Source organism: Piliocolobus tephrosceles, chromosome 2 (genome assembly GCF_002776525.5).
Source record: "Piliocolobus tephrosceles isolate RC106 chromosome 2, ASM277652v3, whole genome shotgun sequence".
Lineage (NCBI taxonomy): Eukaryota > Metazoa > Chordata > Mammalia > Primates > Cercopithecidae > Piliocolobus > Piliocolobus tephrosceles.
The window spans coordinates 116,139,582-116,156,610 of record NC_045435.1 but is presented as its reverse complement, the minus strand read 5'-3'; the positions used below and the strand labels follow the sequence as shown (position 1 = coordinate 116,156,610).

The window sequence follows — 17,029 nt, the reverse complement described above, 5'->3', positions numbered from 1 at the left end:
AGAAAGTCCCAAATTAAATACACCATCCTCACTCTTGTAATATGGGCAAAAAAGATCTACTTTTTAAAATTCCAGATTATCAATTGAAAAACTGTCCTAAGCTAACTTTGATGATCAATTACTTGAAAAAGATTAGAAAGCAAGATTCTCCTTTAAATCAGCCAGATCTTTGTGGTGGGATGCACACACCTATAAGTCAACACAATGTACCATGTACTTATTAAGTGCCTAATATGTGTAAAACATTGTACCCAGAAATTGTTTTGGGGAAACATCTGGTTATGTTCAGAGATCACTGACGAACAGCTTTTCCTAGGATCCCTATGTCCCCCTGGGTCTGCCAGAAATGAAATAGAAGAGATGGAAAAAAAAAAAAAAAAATGGAATGTAATAAATTTGTTTTAGGAGTCCTACAGAAATAATAATTCTAAAAAGTCTTCCTTTTAAGACAGGACCTAAGCAGTAATCAGCTTAACTACTGAACTGAGGATTAATTTCCTTATCAGGTCATACCAGAAATGAAGACAAAGCTGTTTTTAAAACACTGAGCCCTTCTTGCTTACCTGCGGCTGATGATTCCTCATCTTCTTCATCTTCATCAGTGGGAGACGTCTGGTATACTCTGGGGTCCACAAAGGGGGTGAATGAGGCTTTGGTGCTGCTCCCCATGCCATACTAATCAATAAGCAAGAAGATTAAGAAGAGCAGATAAATACTGCAGGAATAAACAATGCTAACAATACTGTGCTTGGGCTATAAAATGATCACAGATTCTTCAGGGTATTCAGGTGTTCACACTTTAGCACCCTAGTCAGTACATGCGTGTCTCTAGCTTCTTCTGGTATTGATTATGCACTAGCCATTGTGCATTTGTAGGACTTCGTTAATTATCAGACTGTAAGAATTGCAGTGAGAAAATTACATTTTGGACCACATGTGGCACCTTAAAGTCTGTAAGATCACTGAGCTTACCTCTCCCTTTCAGTAAAAGCAATCTCCTATATTGACCACATGATCAATATGAAAGGCTGACACAATTGGCAATAAACTAAGTAAGAAAGCCTCCACAGCAGCACTTTATCCTGAACAGAGTCAACCCAAGGGGCTTTCTCTTGTGGAGGAGAGCTTTGAGCTCTTCTACTCTGGCCTGGCGATGCAAGCGAATTGGTGTTGGCTCCAAAAGCTTTAAAATCCTTAATTCAGGGATGATTTTATGCTGGAATTGAAGATATTTCATTCCCATGATAGTTTCCTTAAAAGAATAATTATATTTACATCATTATTCAGGGACTTTATAAGGATATTAGGTTTGTGAGCAATGTACCTTAAAGGCTTACTTTAAAAAAGGAATCTTGGGCTTGAATGGCACCATGAAAACATGATGTCAGAAGTAAACGAGGGAACAGTAAACTCAGTATCAAGGTTTCATGTCACAATATTCTAAATCTGAGTTTTGCTGAATAAGCTGCAATGTCAGTCATGTCCATTCCTTCTTGTCCTTTAACATCACAAACACATCTGTATTCAACATAATAAGCACATCTTTTTTGGATAAATATCTTTAACTAAAGGTTGTTTCACTTTAGTTTTACTTTTAGAGTTTTATTTAAAAATAAAACCACCATCCAAGACCTCTAAACATGTAAGGAGAAAACCACAAAGATCTAATCTGATTTAATTCAAGATTTTTCTCTCCATCCTATGAGACCAAAACCATTTCATCCTCCTCAAGGTAGAATTCCCCCTATCAAATAGATCACTTTCACGTACATGTTCACTTTTGATCTTTAGAAGATGTCTGTGAAAGAGGTAGGGCAGGCAGTAACATTTCCACATACAGCTGGGGCAGCAGCAGAATTTGAACCAGGGTTCAATCGTATGGGGGTCCTCCTTTGCACCAAGAGAGGTGTTCAGGCAGAAAATGCCCACACAGCCTGAAGTTACAATAAGATGCTGTGCTTTGCAATATACCACTGTGTTCTTTTCCCTGGGGTATGCAAAGCTCATCTACTCTATAACTTTCTAGTTCAAAGGGTGCATCATAAAAACTTAGTGTGTGGACAATGTCAAAAATAACAGTACATGTGCTTTATAAACACACTTAGGAGCTTATGTGTGATTGACAAGACTATTAATGAAACATGACTACACACTGTGAACTCATCCAACTGGTGTCAGTCATCAGCGTCTATGGGCACTACCTGCAGATTGTGTTTATTCAGACTTTTTCCTGGGACTGTTTCTATACAGGAAAGGTAATACCTAGTTTCTTCATTCTCACACAATTTTGCATTTATGAAGATGAACACTTTAAGAACTTATCTATTTATTAAATTTTATTTTTCATAAACAAATCATTTAAACTGTTTTATTTAAGTCATACTTAGTTTGACTAAATTAATGCAAATATAAATCTCAACTGTTGGCCTTGAAATCTGTATAGCCTGAAGTTTCCAGTTCTGGTCTTAGATCTGTCACAAACCAGCCGTGTGTCTTGGACAAGTCACTCAATCTCTATGAACCTCAGTATACTCATCTGGAGAAACAAGTATTGGTTCAGATGATATCTGAGAACTTTTCACTGCTCTGCTTCCATGATTTCTCCATTTGAGTATCTGCACAGGCAGCTCTATAGTAGAAACCAACCAAACAAGTTTCAAGGAGCTTGGCGAAGCCTCATTCTTGAAGAGATCATGGTTTTAGAACCCCAGGAAGGAGAGCAGAACTGTCATGCCAGCTGTTGCCCAGCACCTACTTCAGTCCCAGAGTCCATCTCCTGGGAATGGGTTGAGACGCGCCCCAGTCCCTCAGTCGGGGTTCCAGCTGGAGAATGGCTCTGCTGCACCAGGTCAGGGAGGTTGATGTGGCCAGCAAAGCCATTGCTGTCACTGTGGCCAGATCGCTTCTCTCCAGACGTCTGAGGGAGCACAGCATGTGGGAGGAGTTAGAGGGGGGAAAAAGGGCAAAGAGTGACATCAGCCCTTACACAGCTAGGGTACGAGAAGGTGATATTCGAATTTCTATTTTACTTAAGAAAACAAAAAAGAAAGTAAGCTTTGCCAATATTTGGTTTATCGATTGAGCCTGAAGCCTTACGTTCCTGCATGAGGTATAGACAGTGGTCACATATGGCATGGGGTCCCATGTGCAGCGGGAGACGCTACAAAAGGGAGGGACTGAGCAGGGCCCACACTTGTAAACTCTTTTGTAGTGCTTGTGCTGTATGTACCTGCCACTTAATTATATTTACAGATCATATTACCAGGTTACAATGAAACAAACCCACACAACAGAGAAATGACCTAAAATGTTGCTGAAAAGAAGCAGTGTGTGTGGAATATTCCAAGAAAGTGTAGAGACCATACTTAACTCACGGGGCTCTTTGTCATTCACAAGGTTAAAACAATTGATTAGCTAATCGGATCTGACAGGAGTTCCAAATATATTGACATGATCTAGAATACTATTTGAAAATATGGATTTACAACTACTATCATAAATGTTTAATGTCTCAATAAAGAACTATGGTGCTTTGTGATGTAGGCAGTAACAAAATAAAGTCATCATAACTAGCGAAGTGTTTGAAACATCACTTCTAGTATCCCTTTTTAATGTCCTTTAAAGGTTTTCTTTTTTTTTTTTTTTTTTGAGATGGAGTCTCGCTCTGTCACCGAGGCCGGAGTGCAGTGGCGTGACCTCAGCTCACTGCAACCTCTTCATCCCAGGTTCAAGCAGTTCTCCTGCCTTAGCCTCCTGAGTAGCTGGGATTACAGGCACGTGCCACCACGCCTGGCTAATTTTTGTATTTTTAGTAGAGATGGGGTTTCACCATGTTGGTCAGGCTGGTATTGAACTCCTGACCTTGTGATCTGCCTGCCTTGGCCTCCCAAAGTGCTGGGATTACAGGTGTGAACCACCTTGCCCGGCCAAAGGTATTTTATAATGTACATAATGTTAGTGCAGTAGAAAAAAATGTATGATTTGTGAATAAATACACTGTGTTAGGTGAGATGCTCTATAGTTTTTACTGATAGGATTACATGACCTAACAAGTTTGGAAGCCATTGCTCTGGAGAGCAGTCTCTGCCAAAAAATCCCAGGGAGGAAAGGCAGGATTAAAAGACAACTATGGTTTCCAAAAGCCAGTGCCCACATTGTAGGCCTGACTAGTGTTGCACTTTTTAACTTTTATGTAACTGGCTCATTGAGGATTCTTAGCGCAGATCTGATTAAGTAATGATTTCCTTCTCTGCGTTTTGTTTCATTCATTCATTGACCCAAAATTTTTTAGTTCCTACTAAATGTAAAGCATTCTACTGAACATGGAACAGCTGGGAACAAAGCAAGCACATTCCCTACCCTCTTGGGGGCTGGCATGTGCAAGGTTTCATGCTGTTTCTTTGACCATCTCACCAGTCTGGTTTTTTATTTCTGGAGCTTGTCATGGATTTACAATTACAGTTCTGCACCTGCCTCTGGCTGGAAGTGAAAGGAGGCACTTCTTTTTTTTTCCTTTTTTCCTGTTTAGATGAAACAGACTCCCAAGCTCCTGTAATGGTGCATGTAATTAATGTTTCAGGAAGTTTGAGAGATAACTGGAAAGTCTAGTGTCCTCTATGTTTCTTGGCAACCTGCTCCTGGACTATGAGCTGTCCTGGAGAGGGGCATTTTCTGGATTCATTTTGTCACAGTGGCCATCAGTAGCGTGTATTAGTGCCTATTCTCAGAGTTGAGCATTTCCTTTTCTAAATGACATTTAGGAAGTTCAGTCCTAATACATCTTATTGTGTGCTATTTTATGTGTACTGGGCAGTTTCTCCCTTTACTTCTGTTCAAATACTGAAAAGCTTTTAAACATTTTCCTCAAACTTCTCTTTAGCATAAATTACATGTCATCTCTTTAGAAATTTTTGGCCTCTCTTGTATCAGCAGCACTCTTTCTGAAGCCAAAAACTGATGCAGATACACTTGTAAACTGATGAGCAGACACACTGGTTATCAGAGAAAGACTCAGAGAGGCTAACAAAGGGAAGTGGCTCCGATGGTGAGAAGCTTAAAGGAATCCTGTAGTATGCTCTGAATCTGCCCACTTCTGAGTCATCACCCTTTTGTTCACTCCACCAGCACCTTCTTATTAAACACTTTCTGTGTGCCACGTACTGTACTGGAAACACAAAGACAGATGTGCAACACCCTTAAGAACCTCATTAACAGAACCTCAATAATAGCTCATCTTTATCTCTCACCATTCCTGTGGGGATTGGCACAAAGATGTTCCATGTACCAACACATGCCAAGTACTGCAGTAAACACTTTATATATGACATTCCATCAGTTATCTTGCCCTAACTGACAGGGTTCTAAGTGGTTTGAACCCAGCTGTCCTGTGGCAGAGCCCAGGTGCTCTGGGCTGCACTGTTGTATTAGGGGCCTACTCCTGGTCACAGCTGATTGAATCAGGGGTGAATGCCTGAGCCAAAAGGGACCAGATTCCCACTGGAATTCAATATTAAACCCTAGAGACATGGGTCAGATTCTGCTGGCAGTTGAACTGGGATGTGGTGAATATCTTTCAATGGAGGAAGTGGAGAGGTGAGAGCAGGAGCACGCAGAGGGACAGAAAGCTCCTCTATGAAGAGAGAAAAGAACAAAGAAGAAAGTGGAAGAAAGCAGAGATTAGGGTAAGGAGAGACAGGCAGCAAGAGAGCCAGAGACCTGCACATGAGAAGCTGCCTGAGCTCTTGTCTGTCCCAGTCCTTCAAAGAGGCTCAGCTCACTTTTACCTTTGGGTGCCTTCCATGAAACACCCTAAATCTTCTTTTACTCCTCTATTTCTGATACCTACCCTCTCCCCACTTAATTTTTTTTTTTTGCTTACTCTGTATTAAGTGGGTTCTTTTACTTATTACTTGTAACCATAAGAGCCTTCATGATGACAAGCTCGTGTTCTGGTTCAGTGAGGAGGATCAACACTGAAGAGATACCAGCTGATACCAGGAAGGTGCTGTGGATGAAGGTCCATAGAGTCCCACTAGAGGCTTGTAGGGAATAAGGAAGATTGAGAACAGGGACCTGCTTGGTGAAGTGTGGGCAGCAGTGGAGAATGCAAAATACCTCTTCCAGCAGATGAGCTTCCATTCACAAATGGCAGCTCACAGCTGGTGTGGTATATTCTAGAAGTGAGTAAAAAGTGGTCCTGTGGGGCTCTAGGATAGGGATAGGTAGAACCACAGGGGTAAGGGTATGCACTACAAGGGGAAATTTGTGCATCTGACAAGATCATGAGTGTTAGAGCAGTATCTTCTTACAGAACCATCTAGTCCACTCCATGACAGTGACAAGTTGAGTGAGTCCTCCTACAGTTCATCCTGGAGAACTGTACTAATAGCACCCTATAAGCTAAATCTTATTACAATGAGTTTTTATTTTATGTTCTTACTTTGTCAGGGATAAACTTTAACCTGCATTTATCTTGTTTAAACATGTACTTTTGGTAATTTTCAGCTCAAGGTTTGATGATGGTTACTTTTATGTGTCAACTTGACTAGGCCATGGGGTGCCTAGGTTAAACATTTTTTCTGGTGTGTCTGTAAGTGTTTCTGGATGCAATTCGCATTTAGTTGGTGGACTCAGTGAAGTAGATTGCCCTTTCCAAGTTGGATGGGCATCATCTAATCTGCTGGAGGCCTGAACAAAACAAAAGGCAGAAGAAGGAATTTTCTCCCTCTTTTTCTTCTGCACTGGTTTAAGTGGGACATTTCATCTCATCTTCACCCAGCTTCCAACGGGATTTACACCAACAGCTTCCCTGGGTCTCCAGCTTGCAGACAGCAGATCATGGGCCTTCTCAGCCTCCATATTATACAGGCTACATCCTCACAATAAAGCAGTCTCTCGGCTGGGCGCGGTGGCTCACACCTGTAATCCCAGCATTTTGGGAGGTCAAGGGGGGTGGATTGTCCGAGCTCAGGAGTTTGAGACCAGCCTGGGCAACACAGTGAAACCCCGTCTCTACTAAAATACAAAAATTTAGCTGGGCATGTGCCTGTAGTCCCAGCTACTCGGGAGGCTGAGGCAGGGGAATCGCTTGAACCCGGGAGGCGGAGGTTGCAGTGAGCCAAGATTGCACCACTGCACTCCAGCCTGGGGAACAGAGCAAGACTCCGTCTCCAAAAAAATAAAATAAAATAAAATAAAATAATAAAATAAAGCAGTCTCTCTCTCTCTCTCTCTTTCTGTATATATATATGTAAATATTCTCTTTCCCTGGAGAACCCCAACTAATACAGTTTGTTATTTAAAAAACCCACATTTGAGGAAGGCGGAATTGGAAATTGAGAGGACAAACAGATTTTGGGTTCCTTAATAGATCAAATTCCTATAAGACACTGGCAAATGCTACTTTCTTTCTTTCTTTTTCTTTTTTTTTAAGATGGAGTCTCGCTCTGTCGCCCAGGCTGGAGTGCAGTGGCATGATCTCCACTCACTGCAGCCTCCTCCTCCCGGGTTCCGCCATTCTCCTGCCTCAGCCTCCCAAGTAGCTGGGACTACAGGCACCCGCCACCTCGCCCGGCTAATTTTTTGTGTTTTTAGTAGAGACGGGGTTTCACCGTGTTAGCCAGGATGGTCTCGATCTCCTGACCTTGTGATCCGCCCACCTCGGCCTCCCAAAGTGCTGGTATTACAGGCATGAGCCACCGTGCGCAGCTGCAAATGCTATTTTCAAAGTGACAGGTTATGGTCATAGAATACTGGAGTGCTATAAATAACATGGAGCCATTTAGATGTAAATGAACTGAAAATGTGGCTCCAAATGTCTACTTGGAGTTATTTACTGTGTCATAAAGACTCAAGCAAATTTTAAGCCACATTAGAAATCGGAGTCCTTTTATCTGGAGTCAAACAGCAACTCACTCCAGAACATTTTCCCTCATGTTTTCCTAAGTGGTAAGTTATAGGGATAGAAACCTTCTACACTTCCATTGAAATTATCCATTAACCACATTAAGAGATTTATATACCAGCACTACACAGTGTCAATTTCAGCAGCCAAGTCCATTTTTTCATTTCAGGCATATGTGAAAGGACTCTTTAAAGGCTACTTGAAAGATTCAACAAGGCCATAAAATGAAATTCTAGCAAGTTGCTTTGTGAACTAGTCTTTTAGTTATAGCCCCGCTGCCAATTATTATTTCAAAGGCCTTATTCATCTCAAAACTACAGTTCCTTTCTTTCTTACAAAAGTGCGATGCCCTTTGCCTTTTTGGAGAGCAAAGTCTGCTATTAGAATTTCCCAACTCTGTCCTGGCTGAAGAGGAAAAACAGATGACATATGTTTATGTTTCAGAGGGAGAACTGGATGGTGATAACAAGTAAAAGGAGAATTCATTTCTGAGGAGAGAGTGAAATAAAATAAAATGGTTAACATTTATTGAATGCTTAATTTACTAACTCAATATCCTCAACCATCTTATAAGCTGTATGCTATTATTTATACAATTTTATAGATGGATGCAGGGAGAGGTCAGGTAACATTTGCCCAATGTTCTCAGCCATTTCTTTCCTTCCGAGTAAATATCTGCACTCAAACTTGCATGGTGATGATGAAGTTTTGAAAAAGAAGAAAATATTGATTTTAATTTGTCAAGGTCTTTCTGGTTAGCACGGACACAGTGGGGCGTTACTGCATGTCAGAAGGACAGATGACAGGGAACATGTGCCACTCCCAAAATGAAATGATGTTCCTAGAGTTTTAAAAAGCATTCAACCAAAGTGCCAAGGTACATTTTTAAAGTAGATCTGCATATTTCTTTGTTCTTTCAATAAAATAACTTAATGGTTGTTTTAATGTTAATTTAACTAGATAAGATGATATCATCATTTCTTGGAACTATTGAGCATTTTTTATACGAAATCCACAAAGATAAAACCGTGGGGAGAAGAGACATAACAAGGCCAGTGATGCTATTCAGAGAGATCATTCATTTCTGTTTTCCTGTTGTAGGAAACATCTGAGTTTGCAATTTTATATCCTCAGGCCCAAATTCCATATTCTGATTTGCATAGCTCCTACTGTCCTACTGAAGAATTTGCACTAATATAATTAAGTCACACTGCCAAAGCTTAGAAGAATACAGGGAAGAAGGCAGCAGACAATTAAAATCACTCAACTATTTCGAAGCACAGGTCCTCCCTCCCCCAAGAATTCCCCATACTTAAAATACATGTCATAGGCATTCTCTGTGAAAACTTTAATGTAAAAACCACTTAAGAAATGGCATTTCCTCTACACAGTTTTTATACCAACTTACCTCTCTAATCATCAAGGTTCCTTCTCTTGAAATACTGCCACTGAAAGTGTCTGCGTGAGAGGTCTCTAGCCCATGCGTCCCCACCATTCCCACATTGTACTGCTCGTTGCTCCCTGGAGCTCCTGTTGGTCTGAGATGAGAAGGAACAACATTCATGGCAGTGTATCTTTAGGAAATATCTGTTTCCTGTCCATATTCATTATTTGTGTTATGGTAAAATATACATTTTAATAACATAAAATTTACCACACTGTACCAATTTAAAGTGTACATGTCAGTGGTCTTAAGCATATCTCATATTAATTTTAATGTTTGCTGATGTCTGGACTGGCCCCACTTTTGCAGCAGCCCCTCTTGACCTCTTCTCTACCCAGTAGCCAGACTGAGCAAGCGTTTGGCTTTACGTGGAAAAAACATTGAAGTTGGCACCAGGAGTCACCAGGCTCTGCATGATCTCCCCCGACCCCCACCTCCTTCTTTGAGCAGCAGACAATCTGACCTGCTTTTATACATGCTGTTCCCTCTGCCTGGAAAGCTCTTTCCACTGTGGCCTTGGTTGGTTCCCTCTCATTCATCCTACATGATGCTTTCTGTGAGAAGTCTGCTTTTATCACCTATGTCTTATCCCAACAGCCCCTCTCCTTTTCTCTTCACCCTTTTTCCTAAATAGTTCTCATCACAATTTGCAATTATCTTTTGAATTCTCTCTCTCTCCTTCCCTCTCATTGCTTGTGAGGGCAAAATCTTTGTCTCTTTGCTCATTATTATTACCCAGTACCCAGCCTAGAGTTTTCACTTACTAGGAATGCAAAAAATAATCATTAGATCCATGGGCTTTATGCCTCTATAAGTAAGAAATATTTATTAAGAACATTCTGGCTTATTGGGGCATCCATAAACTAGGGGGTTTAACTTAAACAACATTCAGCCTCTGTAATCATCCTGCATGGTGGTATATTTATTTTCAGTTCTTTTCTTGCTATTGTGTTTACAGTATAATGAGAGAAGGTAACAGGATCTCAACATACTTCCTGAGAACACAGACTGATGTTTCCTGTGTCCTGTAGCACAGAGCACAGTGCCAGGGCTCAAAAAGTGATGACTGACTGCCCATAGTGAGCTTTGCTCTCATCAGCAGTGCCTCATTTGCATGACACAGAATTTCTCTGATTTAGGAGCTCAGGGGAATTGAGAATCGCACAGGTCATGCGGCTCAACGACAGGTTGAGATTGGTACAACATGGCTTCTGGAAGAAGGATTTTGGTTGTTAATGCGATACTTGTTCTCCTTTTGCAGCATCTGCCTCTCTTTTAAAGTGGGTTTTCTAAAAATAGGAAAGTTATCAAGGCTTATTTCTCTCTAGGCATATTAATTGCAACTTATATCATTTTGTTCTTTTATTTTCATTGTTTCTTATATATTTAAAAATATCTCTGGCCTCTTGGATCTTATGTAAGTCCAAAGAATTACTGGAATCTTTCATCTAAGAAACAAGAAATACACCAGATTTATGATGTCTCCGGGGCAGAGAAAGACATATTTCAAGGATTTTTATCCAAAACAGACAGGTGAAAAGATGACAGGATGAGTCCAGACAAGAAAATGTATAGTGAAGAAGCTTACATTGCAATTACTAAACTGGACCAATGGATTGAATGAATCTAAATATGGGCTGGAACTGATGTGTTTGGGAAGAAATTCCAAAGAGGCATTTGCATTGTCAACATTTCATTCCTAGAAAGGAGCTTTTAATGGTGTTCCAGAGACATGGGGAAAAAAATTGAATTCCTGGCATTTTGATAGATTGGTAAATCATAGTTTTCAAAATATCATTTCTTCACTCATTTGTTTATCTTGTGTGTATCTTTCATTTTTTTCTTGCTCTTCTTTCTCTCTTCTTTCTTACTTTGTGCCTTAAGTACTTGTTTGGAACAAAATGATATAAAGCTGACAAATCAATGAAGTATTTATCAAGAGTCTTCCATGAGGGCAGCCACTGTTCTTCTTTATCAGACAGGGATTCTTTGCTACTGTCAGGGGCTCAGTTGGCCTGGTGACATCTGCCAGGCTGATGCTTGTACAATCAGATTCTCCTGTCCTAGTCAGACCTGCTTCCTCTGTTACCTGAGTAACAGTTTTCTTGCTGGCCACCCCATCTTCAGTCCTTTCCCCTCATATCCACTCCTCACAGCTGCGAAAGTGAGCCTTCCAAAACACAAATCTGACCAAGTCCGAGTCACTCTTCTACTTTCAATCTTCAGTAGCTTCCCATCAACCACAGGATGAACTCCTTACTGTGGCTTACAAGCTGTCCATTATCTGGTTCTTGCCTGTCTCACTAACCTAATTTTTTAACAAAATCCTGCTCCAACTTCTAACTCTACCAGCATTTAACTTATACTACTTTCCTATGCACATTATGCTAGAAAATCCCTGGTGATTTTAGCCTACCCACTCTACCTGGAAGATTCTTTTCTATTGTCTGCCTCCTTCTGGCTAACTCATTCTTTAAGCTATAGTTCAGGTACCTCCAAACCCATCCCAGCCTCACGGGAATGGTTTAGGTGGCTCTCCACTCTCCCTCCACGTTGCCCTTTGTGCATCTCTACCACTGCATTCAATACACAGTCCTGCAATGATTAGATCTCATTAATGTTGGTATTTTCAGTGCCAGGCATGGTGCCTGGAATGCAGGTAGCACATAATAAATGTTTATTAAATCGCTGAAGATCTTGGGTCAAGGGCTTTGTTTAATATCTAACAGAGATTTCATTCAGGTTTATTGTAAAAATATAGCTCTTCTGTGAATTGATGAGTAATTGGCTACCAGGATATTATTTGCATATTTAAAATGTCTTGAGCAATCAATGTTAAGTTTTGTAATTTTATGAAACTGGGTTCACCAGGATGTGCCAAAATAATTTTCTTATAATTGAGTGGTTATCATAGAATAACAAAAAATCTATTCAGATATGTCATAGAACTTTACAGGAGAAAGAGTTAATGTATACACATTTTAAAAAATCATTGCGATCAGAAACTCCCAGGAAAGAATGTTAAAAACCGTGATAAAAGAATCTCACCATATTACAATTGTATGAACAACTTCAGTGAGGAGAAATGTGGGAAAAAGGCATTGATCTAAGTAACCTTGGAAATGAGTGGAGTCTGTAATACTAAAGGCAAGAGGAACTGCACATAAACACTGTACATTCTAGTTGACAAAACTGTTTCCCATGAGAATACAGGTTAACAAATTTGATATTGCTATACAAAAATACTGGATGTGCACAATTAACTAAATGGGTGGTTGATATGGTGTGGCTGTGTCCCTACCCAAATCTCATCTTGAATTGTAGCTTCCATAATCTGCATGACATGGGAGGGACCTGGTGGGAGGTAATGGAATTATGGAGGTGGGTTTTTCCTGTGCTGTTCTTGTGATAGTGAATAAGTCTCATGAGAGCTGATGGTTTTATAAAGGGCAGTTTCCCTGCACATGTTCTCTTGCCTGCCACCATGTAAGACATGCCTTTGCTCCTCATTCACCTTCCACCATGATTGTGAGGCCTCTCCAGCCATGTGGAACTGTGAGTCCATTAAACCTCTTTTTCTTTATAGCTTTATACACTCTCAGGTATGTCTTCACAGAGGTATGAAAATGGACTAATACAGTGGTTGATGGCAGAAGCCAGGTTTCTGACTGTTGGAATGGGAATTTACAAATAAACAAGGGGAGGAGGTTAGAGTGATCCATGTTGTTGTGATGGATTAGAGTTGGAGATGTCAGTACGAATTCACATTTAGCTTAATATAGGTACAAATGGCTACATATAGAAATATTTGTATATACATGGGTTAATGTACTGTTAGGGAGGTGGCAATGAGAGTGATAGACAGGGCTCAGGCGTTAGATAACTGTTACCCTTTAAAAGTTGAGAAAGCCATGTTGTTAAGCATGGGGGCATGGATTAGCAGTTCTTGTGACTAACACACACATATTTCCTTGCTGTGTTAGCTGAGAGGGCCTAAAACAAGTGACACTGTAGTAGTAATGAGCATACTGGGTGCCTAGATACTGGCTTCTAATATCATCCAATGAAAGGAATCAGGGTTACTGAAGAAGTGACTGATTCCAGGACTGGCATAGGAAATATACAAAATGAGTCCGGATCGGAGCATCTTGTAGTGTCAGAAAGTAAAGAGTGTTCAAATGCACACACATGTACATGCACAACAATACCCAAACACAGGTGGTGGCATGTCAGTCGAAGAGGCACAGGAGCTAATTGAAAGAGCTCCCAATGGTCAAAACTAGAAAATTTGAGCAGCAAAATAAATAAGTATTGTATCCACGAATCTATACTGATATAAATGATGGAATAAATTAATAAATAACTAGAGAAGACACATCAGTGCAGAAGAATTCTAAATAAATTATGTAGCTATTTTACCCTACAGGAGGGAAGCATGATTCTGCACTCCTCAAGTGTGGGCTGTACATAGTGTAGTGGCTTCCTTCCAAAGGGTACAGCATAGAAAAAAGGAAAAATAAAAGAGTCATTTTACAGTGGCAAAATCTTCCCTTCTGGAGCAGGTGCTGGTATTTGAGGGAAGATACCTCTTTGGCTTGCTTGATGTGATGCAAATCAAATTAAATGCCTTTCCTTCCATTCTTTTTATTCTATAAAGCTTTCCTCCCCCCGATTATAAAGTAGTCCATGCCCATCATTTAATTGGGAATATACATAAAATAAAAATCTCCCATAATTATATTACCCAGAGGTAATCATTTCTATAATTTTGGTGTATTTCCCTCCACTCATTATTTTTCTATGCATGCAGAATTGGGAAATAGTGCAATTGCTGAGTTAGGGAATATAAACTTAGTTAAGTGCACTCTCATAAGTTATATCTTATAAAATAAATGCAAAACCAGCACAGTGCATAGAAAAAAGCTATTGTTTTAAACATCGGAAACCACAGCTGTTTGTCCAAATGGCTGGTGCTCCATTTTCTGAGAAGCTTTTCTGTGTTTACTTCATGGTGGGAACTGTGTTACAATATATTTTTGTTTTCTGCTTTAAATATATATAACACAAAATATAGAGGTTTACCTTAACAAAAGAAAATAAAGGTAATAAGAATGTATATAAGAGGCACTCTGGTCCCCAAATACTCAATTCCTAAATAAACTATTGTTTTATAATGAACTTTTAATAGTATGAAATTTCTCAGGCATGCAACCATCACATTGTAGAACAGACTATAATACATATATTTACAAATTGAAGTAAACATACACACATTTGTACCCTTCATACCCTTATTTTCTCACATATATAATCACATATTTTAAATGTTCTTTAACGATCATTTCCATCTATCTAAAATTTACCAATCCCTTAAGAACCATGTCAAGTCTTGCCTTCACTATCAGCATTCCATGATAGCCTCAGCTTATTATTTCTTATGTAGATTATAGTAATAGAGCCTCTGAATTGCTTTATCAGTCTCTAGTCTGTTCCCTTTTCAAATCGTCTTGCTGAAATAATCTCCCTCAAATATAACACTGAACTCAAGATACATTCAGTGGTTTCCAATAGCTACATATAAAGAGCACACTTCTTGATCTGATTTCACTAGTCCAGATTCCCCTCCACTCCATACACCATACATTCCCACCAAAGTCAACTTTCTGTGTCTTTACTTCAACTCTTCCCCCTGCTTGGGATTCTAATATTACCTCAGGTTTTTATCTTGCTGACAGTTATTTGCATAGAATTGGCTATAAACTCTTCTTCAAAGTCGGAACTTGCAAATTCAAATCAGTGCAATTAAATGTAAATTACAGTCACTGAAGACCCACTGTATTCCAGATACCATGCCATGTGTTAAGAGCAAGAGAGATAAGTAAGGCGTAACCCTTACCCTGAAAGATATCATAGTCCAGAAAAGGAGACAAAGACACATAATAAACAACCCTGATTCAAGGCAGTACATGAAGATGCAGGAATACACACAAGATATAGTGGTAGCACAGAAGAGGGGACAGGTTCTACCTGTGCAGGCGGGGCTGTGAGTAGGTGATTTCTAAAGGAACAGGAAATGCCAGACAGAAGTGCAGCGTGGTCTATTCAGGCAATTTTAGAAAGGTGGGTGTTTCTGCAATGGGGAGTAAGTCCTAGATTTTCCTTTAAAGGTAGGAGGGTGAACACCATTAATAGCCTTGCAAAATATGATAGGGCACCTAAAACCCAAGTGCTAATTAACATCTTTGGTTGTTCCTCCAAATATATTAGCCTGCACTCTTCCATGTGTCATTTTGTCATTCTCCAACTAGCATATAAACTTTTGGAAGACAAAATCCAAGTACTAACTTATCAAATTTCTCAAGGTGGCTAACACATAGTTTTAGCCATATTTTAATTTCATGATTAAAATTCATTTCATGAGTTAATTCCTGATACTTGCATGCTCAATGCTTAAAAGGAGTTGAAAACATCTGTCAGAAGAATTAAGCAATTCTGAGTCAAGACAAAAACTAAAAGGGCCAGCATGTTTTGCAGAAATGTTCTGGATTAGTGATTTTGCCTCTAGAACAATTTTATTTACTTTTAAAAAGGCAATTTAATGCAATTTGTTTCAAAATATTGTATTTTAGCATATTTACAGCTGTCAAAAACTGGGTCATCAACAGCAAAATAACCAGTATGGATTTTTCAGCTATGATAATTAGATTTGCCTCTTAGAATTGCTTGTACGTAATGATGTTAATCAGTGGATGACATTCCCTTTAGACTGGCCAGCCCTGCCTCTCGAGTCCCTGCTGAATTGGACAATAATTTGTGGCCTGAAATGGCTTCTTTTCTACATAGAGTGAGTGTGATCTGATATTCAATGCTAGTAGCTGAGCCAAAGAAATAGAGGTGATTGAAGTGTGAAGTTGGAAAAATTAGCATCTCATTCTATCAAGGTTGTAGCAGACCAGGGCACAAACACCTTGTGTTTACTAGGTGGAGGAATTGGGGAAGCAACAGGGGATAACAACAGGTTCTTTCATGGGATCCACACCAATAAGAAAAAAAAAAAAAAAAGAGCTTCCCCCCACCTTAAAAAAAGAGAGAAAGAAAAATAAAGACTACAATTACTAAAGAAAATATAGGTAGGTATAAATATACATGTAGATATATAAAAAGAAAACTGCAAAGAGACTGACAGAAAATAGGTGGCAGAGACGTAGACCACAGAAAAATGGATCAAGTAAAGAAGCCATGGAGGGAATAAAGTAGGAAATCATAACGGGGATATATGTTGGAACTTTCTCTGCATGATTATTTGAGTCCTGATTCTTTTGCTGGGATGGTAACGCACGCTGGCTTGTGCATTTCTCCTTGCTTGTTGGTGGTAGTGTTGGTAATGAAATACACGTTTTCTGTTGTTAATTTTAATTTCTAAATGTCATTGCCCATGATTTCAGTCTTTCAGTTTTAGAGGGGAAGGCACGTATCAATGGTCTGGTTGTCGATATTGTTTGCCCTTGAGATGAAAAGAACCAAGAGTCACCATAAGGATAGTCAATCCATTGGCAATGGATAAAGTGTATGCGGTCTAAAAATGCTACATATTCTAAGTGATGTGTCCATAGAGAGAGATAATTATAGAACTATTCTCCAACAAAAACCCAAGTCCCCAAAGTCAATTTATCTTGCCACAG

At 39.6% G+C, this 17,029-nt stretch overlaps 1 protein-coding gene across 3 annotated transcripts in view; it reads right to left on the bottom strand.

Moving 5' to 3' along the window:
* TNIK (TRAF2 and NCK interacting kinase) overlaps positions 1-17,029 on the bottom strand; it is a 412,495-nt gene that overhangs the window by 24,757 nt on the left and 370,709 nt on the right. For all 3 annotated transcript variants that reach the window (XM_023213451.2, XM_023213452.2, XM_023213453.2), the window contains 3 exons: positions 9,312-9,441; positions 2,756-2,917; positions 564-675 (listed from right to left, as the gene is read on the bottom strand). In XM_023213451.2, coding sequence (XP_023069219.1) covers positions 564-675; positions 2,756-2,917; positions 9,312-9,441 — 404 coding nt within the window. The remainder of the gene's footprint in view (positions 1-563; positions 676-2,755; positions 2,918-9,311; positions 9,442-17,029) is intronic.